The 19,992-nt window shown below is 29.9% G+C and overlaps 1 protein-coding gene across 1 annotated transcript in view; it reads left to right on the top strand.

Moving 5' to 3' along the window:
• Window positions 1–6,733, top strand: part of LOC128554572 (interferon-induced protein 44-like) — a 53,953-nt gene extending 47,220 nt beyond the window's left edge. Inside the window, exons 3-5 of the mRNA XM_053535839.1 lie at window positions 815–955; window positions 1,243–1,414; window positions 3,586–6,733. Coding sequence (XP_053391814.1) covers window positions 815–955; window positions 1,243–1,414; window positions 3,586–3,851 — 579 coding nt within the window. The 3' untranslated portion in view covers window positions 3,852–6,733. The remainder of the gene's footprint in view (window positions 1–814; window positions 956–1,242; window positions 1,415–3,585) is intronic.
• Window positions 6,734–19,992: the final 13,259 nt, after the last annotated feature.

Here is a 19,992-nt window from a genome sequence, read left to right as displayed (position 1 = left end):
TCTCTCTCTCTCCCTCTCTCTCTCTCTCTCTCTCAGTTGCCACGTTATTTTAATAAAAAGAATATAGCATGTAACATTACGTTATATTTAAATCACAAGGCAAGATACTATTTTTACCTAAATACCATTGCATTAATATGCAGGAATTGGACTATTGAATATAATATTGCAGTTGCTTAAGCGTGTTACTTAGTGACATGGATATGTATTTAAGAGACTAGTGTGCGGAATTTGTCTAAAATTATTTCTCTTTAAAATTGAGTTTATTTATATCATGACATTAGAGCACGTGATCTCACAAAATCTAAATCGAGAAAAAACATGTCTGAGCCGGTAACCAAATCCGGGTGGACTCGGCAACAAAAAAAGACTTTCCTTATTTCTTGACAATTATACCACAGAGGAATTTGTGCGTCCGTTTATATAAAGCTTTATAGTTAAGCCAGTTTACTTTCGGTACCACTGATATTGTTTTTCAATTATTGACGAAGCAAAAGTAGTAAATACAAATAATTCTCTTGTGTTTCCATTATAAAATATCAGTCAGTAACCAAATTTTAAAGCCTTCTTAAGAAATAAAGCGATAATATCCTTATGTCTTAAACTATTCGTTTTACTTCTGGAGGTCAGTCACTCTTAAAGCGATGTCCAAATTTGGCCTCTATACTGTTCCAAACAATTTAATAACAATTTGATCTAAGATCATGTAAAGCTGTCTATGGTCTTTAAAAGTGGCTTTTACTGTTGGACATACATCCTTGTTTTCCTTTTTTATTAATTTTGAAACTTTCAAAATGGTCATTTATTATTTCAGTATATAAAAGCCCCTGACGATAGTGCTTTTAAAAATTTTGAAATCAGAGACACAGCTGGACTAGCGGAAGGGCAAGGACTAGGTTTCAACATTCAAGATTTAGCGTACGCATTAAATGGAAACATCAAAGCAGATTATAAGGTAATCTTGTAACTACATACAGAACTTTCATTCATAGATACAAATGCAGTTGATGTACAAAGTTTGAATTGATACGCAATACTTTCTGCGAATTCACCAATTGCGGTTTTCATCAAAACAATCACGTTTCTACAACAAATCGATTTTTATTTTCATTTTATATTCTATTAATAATACTTCATAAGATGTGCCAATGACAAAATCATTATCACAAAAAACGCAATCTCTACTCTTCTGTGCACACAACAAAAAATAAATCTTAAACAGTTAATTTTTTTATTTTCTAGTTTCAAGGTGAAGAGCCAATAAATGAATCAGATAAGTTTTTCGTACAAACCCCGTCCAACAAAGACAAATCCCATTGTTTGGTTATTGTACTAGACGTAACACTTTTGGATACGATTACAGACAGACTTTGTAACAAGTTTAGGCAAGTCTTGAGGGAAACGATAAACCAAGGTAAAAATACAGTCCCGTTTACATTTTGAAGAACTTCATGGAATATTATACAAGCGAATAATGAAATTAAAGAGAAACAATGTTACCAGACTTTCATACATCAAAGTCTTTACCTGTCCAGATATAAATGCCTTCAACCTCATTGCTTGTTAACTCAACCTTATGGCTTTTGAGTTTTAGAAAATAGTTAGTTAAAACAATGACTTACATTCTGTATCACTTTTGAATCCGCCGCTACTGTCATTAATATTTGGACATAATTTATTAGTTTTTCATGATATAAATGTTCTAGATTGATGACAAAAGTATTTGTGACTTGTTCACAAAAGTGTAATTAGCTTGCGATTTACTGCATATTATCCATAAACAAAACTACGCTTCTTTCGTTGATACTGTTTTCAATACAAAAGCGGATGAATAATCACCATTTTGAAATACCGTGGAAAGTGATTTGCTTCGTGAAAAGCAAGTATAATTTGTTCCATTTTGTACAGATTTAGGATAATAACTTGAAACTCTTAAAATATACAATTGTATAAACGTAGGACTAATTAATTTTCCCTAACGCCTAATTTGACGATTATAATAATCTTTCACTGGTTTAAGGTGCGGATGGGAATATCTGGCTCGAGGATAACTGTTTAGGAGGTAACGAGGCTCAGCCGAGTTACCGCAAAACAGTTACCCGAGAGCCAGGTATTTCCATCCGTACCTTCAACTAGTGATAAATTCTTTTTCGTGCATGCCTTATTCTTCAATTTCTAGAAGATATAAAGATAAACGGTGGTTTTTCTTTTAGGCGCTAATTTGTTATAGTAGCGTATGAATTTACGCATTCATTCATAAATTATAGCACGTGAGTCATCTTACACCCCTGGGTGTAAGATGAGTTTTTCTAGCACCGGAAAAGCACGGAAAATCCTGTCATGCATGCAAGAATAAGTAATACGTAACAACCATGACTGAAATGATTTTATTCAAAAGTATTCTAATTAGATGTATCATTTCTTCGACTATTCTATGTAGTGATAATAATCTAATTATCATCCAATATGTTTAGCACTTTACTGAAGTGTAGTCCGCCATTGATTATGCAAAACAAAAATCGGGTGAAGTAAAAATATCAAATTCAGCTACGAATGTTCAATTTATAGTATGGAATTACTGAAAAAGACCTCTACGATGAAACATTTGGTCATATTTTAGTAAAATATGGACGATAATTTTGCAATTATTCATGATATAGTTAGAGTTAATGTGTGTGCTCGTTGCCGACTACCATTGCATCAAATTACGTAAGTTGGGGATATAACTAACTCACTAGAAGACAAGATAAGAGAAAAAAAAGATTGCATACAATAAAGACGTTATTATGTTTTTTCGTACGTCCATTTTTGCTTGTCCAGAGCATAACTTAAAAACTATGTAAGGAATTGACTTAAACCTTAAGTATAAGTAGATGAAAATGAGGAGGAATGCAGAACGCACTAACCTTGCTCCATTTTCTCAGCCTTTCAATGTTTCCATGTTTGTGCATTTGCTCCGTTATTAAAGAAGATAATGCAACAAAATGTTGTTAAAATTAGAGAATTATTAGACGGAGTGTAATGCACAAGCGGCTAAACTCCAGTACAAATACTTTGGAGTTGTCTTCCTAGAAGTAAATCTACTCCATTGGACTAAAACGTGTGTCTTTTTGAGTGAAGGAAATTTAAAGGATAGCTAAATTAGCTGCTGTTCTGATCCTGATGGGGACTTTTTTTCATTAAAAGATCTTTGAGATGTCTTTTGGACCAATGGGGTCAAAGACAAGGTCACATTTATTACATAGTACAGTTTTTCTAGTCAATAACTTCAGTTGTTTTACATAATGACTACAAATACCTAACTTTAATGAATTTGTTTGGGCCACTGAGGTAAAAGTCAAGGCCTCTATTACTCAATATGTTCGCTCTAAAATTCTTCATAGGAATTGGGCACTGCGATAAAAAGAACTTAGTAAGTACGAAGCTTACAAGAAATTAAGGTTCTCATTTGTAACCAAAAGGGAAACTCCTATCTAAACAAAATTTAGGGTCATTTCTATTATATATGTTAGACTATAGACAGGTGGAAGTTATCATATTCTGTATCACCTTACAGTGCTAGCTTTTGTTTTTCTCTAATTTTAGGAGTTCCTATCGTTGTTATTCTTACAAAGATTGACAAGATACACCCATATCTTCTGAAGGACATCAAGTACCTATTTCACAGCAGCATAGTCCAAGATGCTGTTACAAAGGCAGAAAATATTTTAGGAATTCAAAGGAACAACATACACCCAATCGTCAGTTGCTTTGAAAATACAAAGATGGATCCAGTTAAATGCATTCCGATCTTGCTTGCGCTGAAACAAATCCTTCAATATGCATTTGATCACATTGAGCTTCGTGCATAATTTGATTGAGTGATTATAGGAAAAATATTCAACTGGTTTTTAGTTGAGAAACAATATATCACAGGCTACATTTATACACTTATATATAATTATGTCTTAGTTTGGTAATACAGGTGCGTTATCACATATGTGTAGCTTTCATACTTTTACAGGTAGTTTTTGGCTCTTAAATTTGCCTTGTGAGTGACTTGTGTGCTATGGACACATCTACAGTTATTAAATATATCACAGAGCTCCTGTGGTATTCAAATTTATCTTTTAAAGGACAAGTTTAACTAACTTTTGACGAGCATATTCATTAAATACTTGTAAAATAAACGTTTCTGGTTCAAGTGAGAATTAAAAGATCCTATCTGTATATCGACAAGCAATTTCAGTGAATTTATATCCCCCACCAAAAAAGTTGTTTTCTGACTGAGGTGGGTATATTCTAAAAGATGTTTTATTTCGAGATATGCACAAGTTATGTACAAAAGGACAGTGCAACGGTTTGTTGGTTCATAGTTTTTACAAAATCAAGGGAAAAACTCTGCTCTATGGTGATCTATGAGTTTCATGAAGACACCGATGGATTACTTTGTTTCCTGGGGATTTGTGAATTTCGAAACAATAAAAGAGCAATAACTCAACAGTTAATGAAGGAATTCTGATGAACGATACCAATGCATCTCCGCCATATCGTGATCTATATTTGTATTAAATTCCATTAAGATCCATCAATAGATTACTTTGTTATATGGGAATTTATGGATTGTGAAATAATTAAAGGGCAATAACTCGATTGATGAAGAGATTAGACGAAATTGCGCTTTCAACGCAGCCATATAGTGACATATATTTGTGTAAAGTTTCATGAAGATCCATAGGTTACTTAGATACAGTAAAATCCCTTTTTTTTTAATAAATCAGTAACTTAGATACTGTAAAATCCCATTTTCTTAATAAATCAAGGAAAAACTCTGCTTTAAGTTGGTAAAGGGGGATAACACTAAATGTGAGCAAAGGTCATGTGCTAATTAATCATTGTATGAGGATTGGTGATTCTAATTAAAATACTTTTTGAATTACATGCATCTTCATTTTTTAACCAAATAAGGGGACAACTGCTGTTACTAAGTCAAGGGGGATAATACTACGTATGAGCGAAGGTAATACAGTGGAACTTCCGAAAACCGGACCTTCTAAAAACCGGAAAACTTTGAAAACCGCACGAAACTCAAATTCCCGTTTTTTGTTCTTATTTCTATATATTGTAACTTCTGAAAACCGGAACTTTCGAATTCTGAAAACCGGACGATTTTTAAAGGATCGTTTATATGTTGACACTAAAGTTGACTTCTGAAAACCGAACAGCAAAATATTTGCCGGATTAAAAGTGTCACCCGTCTTTAACATGTGTTAATCCAAAAACGCAAGTTGTCAACATGTTCTTTTGTCTATCTATTAGCGGCGCGCGTTTATTTTTACACGCGTAATAATCACAATGATCATTTGATGCAAAAGTAAGGAAATAATCGGCTATTACTTAATATATTTTGTTTTCAATTTGTGAAAACGTGATGAATTAAATATCTTACGTATGGAAAACTTTCTTAATGTTTAAATGAAAGAAAGATCGGTGTTTTAATTGATTTAGTTACATCGATTAAACTATGCACTATCAACATCTATTGAATATTGACGAACTCGGGACTTCAAATATTGTAAAATGTTAGTGGAAAATGTTTAAGTAAATGCTATTTTTTATGTACTGAAATGGAAAGGGTCGTGTTTACTTCATCAAATCATTTTTGCTTTGCAAAATGTCTGCTATAACTCCGTCTAAACGCAAAAGAACAGAATTATCCCTTGTGAATTAATCAATTACTTTATACAAACTTGTACAATTATAAAGGATAATAACCCCATTCATCCTACGTGTAAGAAAATATAACTCTAGTGCACTACGTCCTCTTTGCGTGCAAACTTTCAAACTTCTGAATTCCGGAAACTTCCAAATACCAACTTTTAGGCTGGTCCGGAGGTCGTTCGGTTTCCGGAAGTTACATAGCTATATGAGATTTGGTGATTCTAACTGCAACGCTATTTGTCGAGTCCGCTGGCGGTGAGCTCGACATAGTTGTCACAGTGGCGGTTCGGTGTATGTGCATGCGTGCGTCCGTCCGTCCGTCCGTCCGTCCCAGTTTGTTCGGGCTATAACTTATCCATGGATAGTAGTAATATAAATAGCGCTTCTAAAACTGTTTGACCTTATTTTGACCCTAACCCTTAACCCAAACTGACCAATGCTGACCAATTCAAAAACCTTCGATTTGATTGACGTAAGTCCCTGAGAACTGGAAGCTCACACAATTAAAAAAAAAAACACAGGTTTTGAACCCAGTGAAAAAATAAAAAGTTTTAAATACATATAATATAAATGAGTTTACAGAATAAAATATATTGTTTAAAAGAAATAAAATTTACTGATAATACAAATCCTCATTATGTTACAATAAAAAACGGGAATAAAAAATGATAACGGCTACCTGTTCATCTTGTGGAAGAATGAAATCAAAGTTTGTTAATAGTACAGCGGGTAATTTAGATATTCATAAAGCAATGTTACCTTTATTACCTAAGAAAGGTTTAACACTCCCAGGATATAACTATTGTGGACCAGGAAATCCTTTGGATAATGGACCTCCTATTAATGAACTGGACGCAGTATGCATAGACCATGACTTTTGCTACGATAGTGGTGTAAAAAAAGGTATATGTGACAAGCAAATGCTTTCCAACTTAAATAACACTCAATCAAAAACATTTGGAGAAAAGATTGCAAAACATTTAGTTGTAAAACCAGCAATTAAAACGAAATACAAACTTGGACTAGGAAAAAAGTCTTCAAAAAACGGGAAAAGGGGGTAGAGTATTTACTTGGACGTAAGTTCTTGGGAGCTAAAAGCTCACTCAAAAAGACCCCCGAAATAACATGGAGTGATGAATTAGCAGAAGAATTACATAAACCAATTAAACGAAAATTTATGAAACGAAGAGTGATAGTTAGTGATATTGATGATACTTGGTCTGCTGATTTTGTTGATATGCAAGCTTTTTAAAAATATAATAAAGGTGTGAAGTACTTGTTAACCGTTATTGACGCGTTCAAACTTTTTTATTATAAAATTCTTTTCCTTCATCTACCCTTAAATTTGTAGGTGTTCTACCATCAGAAATTATTTTTTCAAATATGCTTGGATTATTCCATTAAAGAATAAAACTGGAGAATCTGTTACTGAAGCATTTGAAAAAATAATTTCTGAAGGTAAAACACCTACAAATTTATGGGTAGATGAAGGAAAAGAATTTTATAATAAAAAGTTTGCATCATTTTTGAATAAAAATAAGATTAACATGTATCATACATTTAATGAAGGAAAAGCTATAGTAATCGAAAGATTTAGTAGAAGTTTAAAAAGAATAATGTGGAAATATTTTACAGCAAATAATACTTACACTTATTTAGACAATTTACAGGAAATGGTTGATAAATATAACAAAACAAAACATTCTAGTATAAAAATGACACCGACTGAAGCCAGTAAAACTTAAATAAAGGTACTGTTTACTTTAATTTATATGGTTATTTAAAGATACCAAAGAGTAAACTAAAATTTAAAATTGGTGATCGGGTTCGCTTAAGTAAACTTAAACGCCATTTTGAAAAAGGATATATTATACACCAAACTGGACAGAGGAAATATTTATAATTGATAAAATTCATAATATAAAATCCAAGAACATATACTATTAAAGATTTGAATAATGAAATAATTCAGGGTTCATGTTATGAGCAAGAACTTTTATCTACTAAACAAGAGGTTTAGAACAGTAAAAGTTATTAGACGAGACTATAAGAAAAAACAAGCTTTAGTAAAGTGGAAAGGCTTTAGTGATAAATTTAATAGTTGGATTCCATTTAGTGAACTGGAAGACATTTAAATTTAAAAAATATATTATATAAATGAGTAGTAAAAATCTAATTTCTAATGGAATAGAAACAAAAGATCAATCAATAGATCACTTAACTAAACTTGCTGCTGCTTATAGAAAAAGTTATAAATTTTGCGGAAGAGTAAATACAGGATTACAAATTACAGCAGGTATTTTTGGTTGCTCTGCTGCATTAACACTTGTCCCTGTTATTCCTATATTTGTAACAGTTGCTGGCGCTGTTCCATCAGTAATTACTTTATTTATTAATAGACTAAAAGTTGAAAACAAAAAAGATATTTTAAAATTACATCATCACAAAATAAAACAACTAATAACAAAAGCACGAATTGCAGCTTTAGCTGTTCATGGCCCTAATGGTCCTGGAAAAGTAAATAAAGAAGATTCAAATAAAGTTATTCAGGATATTTTTACAATACTGTTAGAAATGCAGAAAGAAAGAAAAACTATTCAATGCCTCTTGAAATGTATATGAAGGAATTTAAACTGAACGGATACAGAAATAAAAAAGAAGAAGAGTTATATTAAATTTAGATTGCTGAATTTATTTTTTTTACGAGCGTTTTTTAAAGATGTTTTCTATAAGTATATTATATAAATGGTAAATAGAAAGGTAGATAGAATGATTATGTCAAAATTATCTAGCACTTTAGGAGAAATAATGAATGAAGATAGAAATTCATATAAAAAGGTACTTAAAAGAAGAAACGTTTTTAAATCAAAACTTGATCAAATAGTTAGCGATGAATATAAAAGACATGTGATTGATAAATTACAAAATATTAAAGATTCTTATCTATTTAAAAAGAATATAGATTTATTTGAATGGAATTGTTGTTGATTATTACCTGAAGAGGAAAATAATGTAAGATTATGTGAATGCCCCAGACCAAATAATCATCGAAACAATCCTTAAAAAGTTATAGTGGAAATTTGAAAACAAATGGGAGAAAGTATAAATTCAAATATTTTATTTCTTCTTAAACTTTACTTTTTATTGTTTTTTTTTTTTTTTTTTTTTTTGCTTAACGATTTTTCTAAAATTAATATATAGATGGTTGTCAGTGAAATTGAGAGGTCTTCAAATCTATATATTAAGAAATTTGAAATTAAAATTGAATTTAGAAATGATCCAAAACATCAGTTATATTTAACTATAGAAGACTCGTTTGATATTCTTAAATCTGAACTTAAAACTTTAAAAGGTATAAAAATAAATATTGTTTTAAAAATAACTTTTGTGAAAATTAGTAAAACAGATACAATATATAAATCAGCTTATTTTCAATCAAAGGTTTTAATTATTATTAACACAAACGAAACAAAAAACACTTTACGTCAAGCTTTTGATGAAATAATAAATAGGATTGGTAATTGGATTTCAGAAGGAAATGGCTGGAGAATAGAGTCAGTTGATGCTCATTATATAAATAGATATAAATATAACCCGCCGGCTGCTTCTAGTTATTTAGAATTACCAAAACCATTATAGAATCCAAAGAAAGGATTGATAAATATAAAGAATGACGATAATGAATGTTTTAGATGCTGTCATTTGGCTTCCAAATTTCCTGTTAAAGAAAACCCTCAAAGAGTTTCAAAATATAAAAAGCATATAGAAGAACTCAATTATAAAGGAATAAAATTTCCTGATAAAATAAATCAAATACCTAAAATAGAAACTCAGAATGATATTTCATTTAATATATTTGGTTATGAAGATAATAATGTTTATCCATTGTACGTTTCAAAAAATCAATATGAAGAACACTGTGACATGCTGTTAATCAGTAATAACAAAAAAACAAAAACAAAACACATTATGTTTGGATAAAAGATTTCAATAGGTTAATGTTTGAAAAAACAAAATATCAACATAAAAACATTTTTGCAAATTATGTTTACAAAATTTTTCTCAAGAAAGAATATTAAATGAACATATTCCAAATTGTTCAGCTATTAATGGTGTTCAAGCTGTAAAAATGCCAAAAGAGGGAAGTAAAATACATTTTAAAAATTATCACAAATGCTTAGCCTACCTTTTGTAATTTATGCTGATTTTGAATCAATATTTAGAAAAATATCTACTGTTTTACCATCACCTGAATCTTCATTTACTGAACCATATCAAAAACATATAGATTGTGGTTACGGTTATAAAGTTGTTTGTTGTTATGATTCTCACTATACTAAACCGACACAAGTTTACAGAGGTCCTAATGCAGTTTATAAATTTATTGAAAAAATGTTTGAGGAAGAGAAATATTGTAAGGAAATATTTAATGAAAACTTTAACAAAGATTTGAAAATGTCTAAAAAGATGAAGCTTTATTCAAAAAACAAACCTCTTGTCATATTTGTGGAAAAGAATATAAGGAAAATGAAAATTCAATACGAGATGAAAAGTTTTTCGAAAGGACCAAAGGTCCGAGATCACTGTCATATAACAGGAAAATTTAGAAGAAATGCTCATCAAGAATGTAATATTAATTTTAGACTAACACACAAAATTCCTGTTATTTTTCATAATTTAAGAGGTTATGATGGTCATTTTATTATGCAACAAAAATTAAAATTTAAAAAAGAAATTAATGTTATTCCTAACAATATGAAAAGATATATGGCATTTATGGTAAGTGATTTGATTTTTATTGATAGTTTTCAATTTATGTCTCAATCATTAGATAACTTAGTAAAAAATATTCCAGAATTTAAGTACACATCTCCAGAATTTAAAAATGAAAAAATTGATTTATTAAAAGCAAAATAGTCTGCCTATATATCCAAAAAAGAGGCCTAGAAATTGGCTTTGATGGCATTTTTTGTTAATGCCCGACAGCCATGTTGATTGTTAACTTTATAAAAATTGGAAACTTTTCTGGGGGGCTGTCGCCTTCTAAGGGTCATAGTAAGGTCACAGCACAAGGTCAAAGGTCAGTAAGTGCATTTTTGTTATAAACTTCAGATATTTGCAAATTTTGCTACATTTTAATACAAACTTGTAATTTTTCGGTGATAATTATGAATCTCAGAAGTAAAATGAATTATTTCAAATAGATTTATTGCATCTGAGACTGGCTAAATTCAAAACGACTAAAGTTATTTCAGTAGAATGAGCTTAAATTTTCGTACGCTCTAATATTTTGTTCATTTATGGAAGTTATCTTTCTCAGGCTTCTAAAATTTCCGTTTTCTGGCTAACAGTTTCCATAATGGCTGGTTGGTTACCTGTATAATTGTCTTTATGAACAGTACAGGTAGAAAAAATCTATGACGCATATTTTATAAAGACTATTACAGTCAAACTTCGTTTGCTCGAATGCGGATTATCCAATTACTACTTTTGCTCGCTCGAACTCGGTGCCAGGTCTATATAATTTATACTTCACGTTGGCTTGTACTACTGATATCTCGAACACATGTTGCTCGTCCTATCAAGCTCTAGCGAAAATAGTTTGACTGTACTAACTGTTGACAGATCTAAAGATTCCTTCGGAGGCATAGAACTCCAGAACGTAAAAATAGCAAACTCGGTTTGATTAAGTCTGTTTGTGAGATAAAATGAAATGTAAAAATTCTCTCAAGCATTATCTATAACTGTCCATGCTGTCAATCAAAACTCTATTCCATTGGTTTACGCATGTGCATCAGCATGAGAAATGGTACTTTTCATATTTTCGAATCAGCTAAAAAATTATTCCTTGCACATTGACATTAGGCTATTATAAGAACTTGTAACCGCTCTTCAAGTGTTTCAATAGCTACAATTTTGTAAATATTTGTTTATATTGGTTCTTTAGATGTCATAACTTCAAAAAGGCTTGATAATTGTCAGTGAATTCGATAGTTTATCGAATGTTACTAGTATGATCTTTATGACTGTGAATATAGGGGCAAAGCATGTTTCTTTTTCTGTTACAACACCTTTAGATTCCGAGTGATTAGTTGGTGATAGAACCGTGTGGTGCAAACTTACCAATGTATCACGAAGGAATCTACTGATGTTATAAAATAAACAATTGTGAGCTAATGCTGTTGCAGCCTTTAACGTGTAAAAATAAATATATTGTCAATTAAATTCAGTGCGGGGTGTTAGAATTAACTACCCTTATATAGAAAAAAAAAACTTCTTACCCTTACATAAAAGAAAAATGAATAAACTCCATAACACTTCACAAGCTATAGACGGGTTAGCCTGACATAATTTATCAATCGACATTATTTGTTTATTATAAATGCATCATTTTGAATTTCAAATCTCTTCTTCATGCTCTTCTCAACCTGCAGGAAGTTATTTTTACGCATTTTATATCTCTTGGTAACTATCGAACCACCATATTTCATCATTTTGGTTAGCTGAACCATCATATGTCAGTAATCATGAACATCGGAAGGTATAACTTCAAAGTATCACTGAACGAGCCTGAATGTTACTATTATAAAAAAAAATGTAAAGCAACCTTCTGATGTTTTTATTTTTTTAATTTTACATTTTTATTTGTAAAACATCTGAATAACTAATGTTTCAGTGTCAAGACACAAGCTTTGTTTTCACAATGTTATCAAGGACATCCTGTCTGAAACCATGTGTCAGATCTGTAAATTGTTACGATCTGATTCGTTTTTTAACTTTTGTTTGAATAGGAAGTGAGAGTGTAGAAGCAAAGCAAAAAAAAAAAGATCGAAACAGAAATAGCGTGGTGAATTCTTAGAATAAAATGATGCAAATATCGCATTAAGAGCTTCGGTGATAGAAAATCTAGTTCTTGAAATGTGCTACTTAATTGGAAATACCTAAAATATGATGATAAATGCCTGACTTATAGTAAAAAAAAAACTATATTACAGTAAATCAAAGGAATAGTGTATAGATTAACTAGTTGAAATCCTACAGATATCTTCTGATTAGTTTATTGCCGTACATGTACTGTGTAAACCTATGCTCTGACCAATATTTCAGTTATTTTTCTAAAATGGTCCGATTTAACCATCGTCACCTGGACAAAATGACATAAATATATATCATATAATGAATCATCACCAGATTTGAAATCATTTCTTTAGGGGCTGGAGAAGGATTCGATATAATATTATAAATGTTACTTTTAACATTATTCCTGTCATGTAACGGCGGTCATTTAACTTAATCAGTGTTTTTGGAGTCTCTACAGGTAGAGCCTTTTCCCTGCAATTAACTGCCAACATCTCCAAACGATTCAGAAAGTGGAGGACGAAATCACTCCTGACAATGTCTATTATCAAATCGTCATGGAGAACATTCACCTCTCCCGTTGATCGAACTCACGACCCCGCGATCCATAGATCTGCGCTCTACTGATTGAGCTAAAATACTTGTTTGTATACATGACAGTAAAGTGATTTCAACTATTTACGTGAGAATTTTATACATTTATATGTAATTCATTTTCCGGTGTAGTCTTCTTCCTCAAAACCTATCATATTTTCTCTTTCATTTCTCAAAAGGTGTACAATATGTAAATATTCTTTTTATAGTCAGTTCAAAGCTTAAATTCAAGTTTTATTGCTCCCTGAAATGCAAGAAATGCTTTTGCAGTGTCATTTTGTAATCATTTGCTCAACAATTTTTCTAACTGCACATCTGACTTTTGTTTTTATCTCTGCCCAATTTTGACAGATTTAAATGAAAATTGGACACATTGTTTAATGACCAGTTCAATTAAATAAACATAACAACGGTATCAATTGTTCGAACATTCGTTGTGCCATGACAGTTTAAATAAGGTACCCTGCAACCCCCCACCCCCCACCAAAAATGACACTGAATGAATGCAACTTGGTGCTGGTCTGTATGCGGCAAGTACTGTCATCTGCGGAATTAAACTATTTTGTCATTAATTTGGTGTCATTAATGACGTCACAAACCCGATAACAAATTAATATGTACATATTAAAAAATTTAACAGATGTTCCATTACAACTAAACAGAGTTGAACATTCAGAATATAATAATTTTAATATCATTGAATTAATAGGATCAAAGTGTACTACTGTGATTTGGAATTTACTAATGTGACTTTTAATTTAAGGGTTACCTTATTGTTACCCTTACAGTTAAATGAATTTACATCAGGCTATGATCGTTTTTATGTTATATTATAATAGAATAATCATTTAACATTGTGTAAAACATTCATTCAAATCTGTCAAAAATTGGCAATAAAGGGAAAAAACAGGTGTGGAGTCAGAAAAGTTGTTGAGTATATTGTTAATATACGCACCATTTTGCTACCGTTAATAACTTAGAAGTCATTTTGAAAGTTCAGTTTTGACCTTGACATGTCTGTGACTTTGAAATTACATTGAAATAACCCTTACAACATTTCCAAAAATATTTCTCTAGTTCATCCACATATAAACAGATAAAGATTAGCAAACATGTCAATTAAAACACACTTTGCCATCGTATGCCACTTTCCCCAGATATATATTATTCTATATAATATTATAATTCTATATAATATTATATATATTAGATATATATTTTATATATTATCATCAGTTTTATTTACAAAATAGTAAAGGGCATTGAGACACAATATTTAAACCAATTTAGATGGTATATGAAAATAAAGCGAGTGCACAGCGGCATAGTTTATTTGTAAATGCACTTATTTGACCTTTGACCCCATTGTACTGTAATGAGGAACCCTAGAAGGCGACAGCCCCTTTTAAATTTCATGTCCGATTCTAAGGAACACTTTAATACTAATATCCGAGCATTAACAAAAAATGCCATCAGAAGTCACATTTTCCCAAGATATTGGCAGACTAAAAGGTATTTATCCATATGATTACATGGATTCATTTGAAAATTCAAAGAAACAAAATTACCTCCTAAAGAAGAGTTTTATAACGAAACGCATATATCTGATAACGAATATGAGCATGTTAAAACTGTTTGGAATAAATTTAAAATGAAAACAATAGGAAAATATCATGATCTATAGTTAAAAACTGACGTATTACTTTTAGCTGATGTTTTTGAAAATTTTAGAAAACTATGTTTGGAATATTATAAACTTGACCCTTGCCATTACTTTAGTAGTCCTGGTTTAGCTTGGGATGCAATGTTAAAAATGACTGGAATAAATCTGGATTTAATAACTGATATTGATATGTATCTTTTTATGGAAAAGGGACTGAGAGGAGGAATAAGTTATATAGCTAATCGTTACAGCAAAGCAAACAATAAATATATGAAAAACTATAATCAAAAATTTTAATCAAAATACATTATGTACCTTGACGCCAATAACCTTTACGGTTGGGCCATGTGCCGACCTTTGCCCTCTAGAAATTTTAAATGGGTCACTTTAAAACAATATGAGAAATTAATTGCAAAAGGTAAAACTAACTTTATAATTGAATGTGATCTTGAATATCCAAAATAATTACATGATCTCCACAATGATTATCCCTTAGCTTCTGAAAAGATACTCATTCAAGATCAATGGCTTTCGAATTATAGTATTAATATTAAAAAAGAATTTGAAATAGGAAAAAGTAATGTAAACAAATTAGTTCTAACTTTAATAATAATGAAATGTCCTATGTTTTTTATTTTAAAAATCTTGAACTATATGCACAATTAGGATTAAAAGTAACAAAAATACGTAGAATTTAAACTTTTGACGAAAGTCCTTGGTTAAAAGGATATATTGATTTTAATACTCAAAAGATCTAAAGCAAAGAATGCTTTTGAAAAAGACTTTTTTAAACTCATAAACAACTCTGTATTCGGTAAGACGATGGAAAATTTACACAAAAGAATCAATATTAAATTAACACATGATATAAATCATTATTGAAGTATATAGCAAAACCTTCATTTGTTAGTTCAACAATGTTTAATAAGAATTTGTTTGGTATTCATATAGTAAAAGAAAGTTTATTATTAAACAGACCTTGTTATGTTGGAATGTGTATGCTTGATTTATCAAAATATTTAATGTATGATTTTCATTATAATTACATTAAGGAAAAGTATAAAAGTTCAGTAAAGCTTTTATTCACTGACACTGATTCATTATGTTATGAAATAAAAACCAAAGATGCATATAAGGATTTTTATGAAGATTCAGAACTGTTTTATAATAGTGATTATGATAGTAATTCAGGGTTTTATTTTGATTACAACAAAAAAGTAATTGGAAAATTCAAAGATGAGGCTGCCGGCATTCCCATTGTTGAATTTGTTGGATTAAGAAGTACAATGTATTCATATTTATTAGAAAATGAAGTTAACATTACAAAATGTAAAGGAACTAAAAAAAATGTTGTAAAGAAAACAATAGTTCATGAAAATTACAAAGACACCTTATTTAATTCAACTCAAAGTAACCATACCTTTAAAGTTATCCATTCTGATACGCACAATCTTTCCAGTTATGTTATTAATAAAACGTCTTTATCATGTTATGACGATAAAAGATATATTCTTGATAATGGTATTAATACATTAGCTTACGGTTTTATAAACTGTTACACAGAACCATAAATTGTTAATTGAATATTCTTAACGTTTAAACCATATATATAGATAACGCCATTTGTTTTAAATTGATCAGCAAAATTAAAAGAAATAGATTTATTTTTTCTGTTATGTTTTACATTGTAACTTTGAAGAATTTTATTTTCTTTGCTTTTCAATTCCAATTTAGCTTCTCTTTTATCTAATTTAATTGCATCTATAAGAATAATTAAAATGCAATTTTGTTTGATTGTTACATTATTACCATTTTGAACTAAACCAGGACTAGCATTTACAACATTCCATTTAAATAATCCAGCAGCATCTTCTGTTGCAGATGTTAAAAACAATGGAGGTTTTCTTACTATTTGCTTTTCTATTTTACTTACTTTTTCATTTATATTATTGAATATTCCCAATATATAAAAAGAATGGAAATAAATCAATTGACTGGATTAACCAGATAGAATCTAACATAACTTCCTGGTTCTGTAATATATTGACTTCCTTTCGGTTCCGGATGAATACTAAATATCATTCCGTTGTTTTAATGAATTTCATTTTTTTTCTTGGAGAGTGATCCCCGCTCAGTTATATTTTCCTGTCCATTTATTTGACTCAAATCATCAGGCCCACTCCACCATCTAAAATAGATAGCATCAACATTATGCAAGGGGAGGGGGTAGGCGATAATGTTGACTTCTATTATGTAATCCCCATCTTGTTGAACTAAAAATACACTCTCTACCGCTCCTTGGGAATTGATATATTTATGATTTGTTTTATTAATCGTTTTATAATCTGTAATCTTATTAGCGTGTATTCCAAATAATGCAAAAAAGATTGTGGTTGATAAAACTCTTTATTGTAATTGTTTATCTTCAATATCATATATTCTTCGTTTATATCCAGTATCATATCTTCCTCTTCCAAGATGACTTTTTACATCTAGATATCTGTTATTGTAATATTCAAAAAGAAACACTTCACGTTTTTCTTTTTCTATTTCTTTTTCTATTGCTTTATAATTTTCATTAAGTTTAAGAATTACTTTAGTTAAATCATCAACTCGTTTTGTTGTAGCAACATCAGAAGCAAACAAATTGTCAACAGTAACAGTAATATTCAAAAAGAAACACTTGACGTTTTTCTTTTTCTATTTCTTTTTCTATTGCTTTATAATTTTCATTAAGTTTAAGAATTACTTTAGCTAAATCATCAACTCGTTTTGTTGTAGCAACATCAGAAGCAGACAAATTGTCAACAGTATTTTTTTGTTCTAGCTAATTGTGTTTCTTGTTTTAAAAAAGCATTTTTTACTTTTGTAATTTCTTCTGCATTAGTGGTAATTCCTTCAGCATTAGAGGTAATTGATTCTCCTTGTTTAACTGATTTTTCAACTACAAAGTCCAGTTCATTTTTATTTTTTTCAATTTTATCATTAAGCTGCGCTACATCTTTTTGTAATAAACCTGTAAGTTTAATTAATTCTGCGTACTTTAAATTGTGACGTGTGTCGACAATACTAACCAAGTCCCGAAGTTGTTTCTTGAATTTTTTTAAGTTAGAATTAAACTCTTTTCTAAGGTTAGTTAATGTTGTATCATGGCCATCACCTCTTTGTGAAGCTGCCTTTTCAAGTTCTGATTTATATTCTGCAAGTTTGTTTGAAAATTTGTCTAACAAATCTTGATTCTTTTTTATCATTTCAGTATTTAGTTTATTTATTTCTGTTCTGATTTCTAACTGATACATATTTTGTAACTTTTTCTCACCTTCAGTAATCTTGTCTTTTAGTTCTTCATGTTTAATCATACTATCTCTTAATTCCTGAGTTTGCTCATGTAAAATATTTAAATTAACCCGGAATACTTCTTTCAACTGACTATCTGTTAAATCAGATTTCTTTTCAAGTTCTTCCATGGCATCAGACATAGCTTTCATTTCTTTTTCAATTTTAGCTTGTAACTCAACCATTAATGTTTCATTATTTTTTAAGTCTTTTGTTAATTCTTCAATATTCTTTACTTCTGCTTCTAGTGTCTGTTTAATAGATTTGATGTCTTCAAGTTTATAGTCTTCTATTACACTTTGAATTGTTTTAAACACAAACCGTCTTGAAACTGCATCACTGGGTTTATCTGGATTTCCTAGGTTGATTATTTCATTACCTTCCATGTCTAACGATTTAAACATTTTATTGTCAAGTTCTTTATTTCTGTGAAGAAACGATTCCGATTCCTTTTTAAGCTTTTTCAATTGTTTTTTAGTTGCATAATCACTTAAATCAATATCAAATTTAACTTTACTTATACTGTCGAGTTCACTTATTTGTTTTACATCATTAAAAACTCCCATTATTTAATTATTATATAATTCCCGTAAAGTTTTTTCTTAAAAACTTCCTTGGTTTGTCAACATATAAGAAATCATATTTTTGTTTTGTTGCATTATTAAAAGAATGGTAATCTATATTTTGTTTATTACAAATCATATTATTTTCCTTTTTACCTGGACTTTCAAACAAAATATAATGTGAGCAGTTAATTCGAATACCTTTTGGTGTTTTATAGTAAGACTGACTTAAATAAATAACAGAACAGTTTTTGTGACGTCCTTGAATAAAGTATTTTGTTATTTCATTTTGAAACTTTTTTTCTTCACATATATAATCATCAAATATTACTACTTTTTGTTTTTTTTGATTCAAGATTCTCACAAGGTTCAATTTCATTATTAGAATATTCAAGTATTTCATTTGGATTTTTTTTCTGCAGTTGTATTTAAGAAATTAATTAAATCCTGATATTTAGATTGTTTTAGGTTTTTAGCATATAGGTATAATTTATCATAATATATAAGAGGTTTTCGTAGCATATGCATTAATGTATCTGTTTTTCCCGATCCGGAAGATTCACATATTTACATTCTAAAACATGAATCTGGCATAAAAAGATAAAATTGCTTAAAGTTATTAGATTTATCACTTTTTGTATCATAATTAGGAATTTCCATTATATAATAATATTACATTATCTTACAATATCTTACATTATCTTACATTATTATATAAATGCAATCAAAACTTAATGAAATAAGAATAAGAAAAAACTTAGTCGGGCAAAAGGTAAGAGCTCTTAGAGATGAAATAATGAGAGAAAAATAAGAAAAGCTACTGGTCGGGAAATGTATAGTGAAATTTATAAACCAATTTCAGAAGGAATAGAAAGTCAAAACGAAAAATTGTGAAGTCAGTTAAAACCTTTACCTGCAATTAAACAACAATTAGAGTCACTCGGTGATGAAATAAAAGACATACAAACATATCAAGGTTTACCACAGCTATTCCAAGAGCCGCAACCATTATTGTCACCATTACCCAAAGTTTATGAACGTGCTGAAAATCTTGAAAAGATGTTGGAAGATATGGAGAATCGTATAAGGGATGAGAATGAAACAACCAAATAACCGTTACCACCAGAGAAAATAATGACAAAAGAAGAGATTAGTAAATTATCAAAAGAAGAGATTAATGAATTAGAAGAAAACCAATAGAAACGGAAGACGGATCTATTAGATTCTTATCTAAAGAAGAAATTAAAAAACTAGAAGCTGGAAAATTTCTTGAAGAAT

Source organism: Mercenaria mercenaria, unplaced genomic scaffold (genome assembly GCF_021730395.1).
Source record: "Mercenaria mercenaria strain notata unplaced genomic scaffold, MADL_Memer_1 contig_540, whole genome shotgun sequence".
Taxonomy (NCBI): Eukaryota; Metazoa; Mollusca; class Bivalvia; order Venerida; family Veneridae; genus Mercenaria; species Mercenaria mercenaria.
Note: the sequence above shows the minus strand (reverse complement) of the source record. Positions and strands in the feature narration are given on the sequence as shown.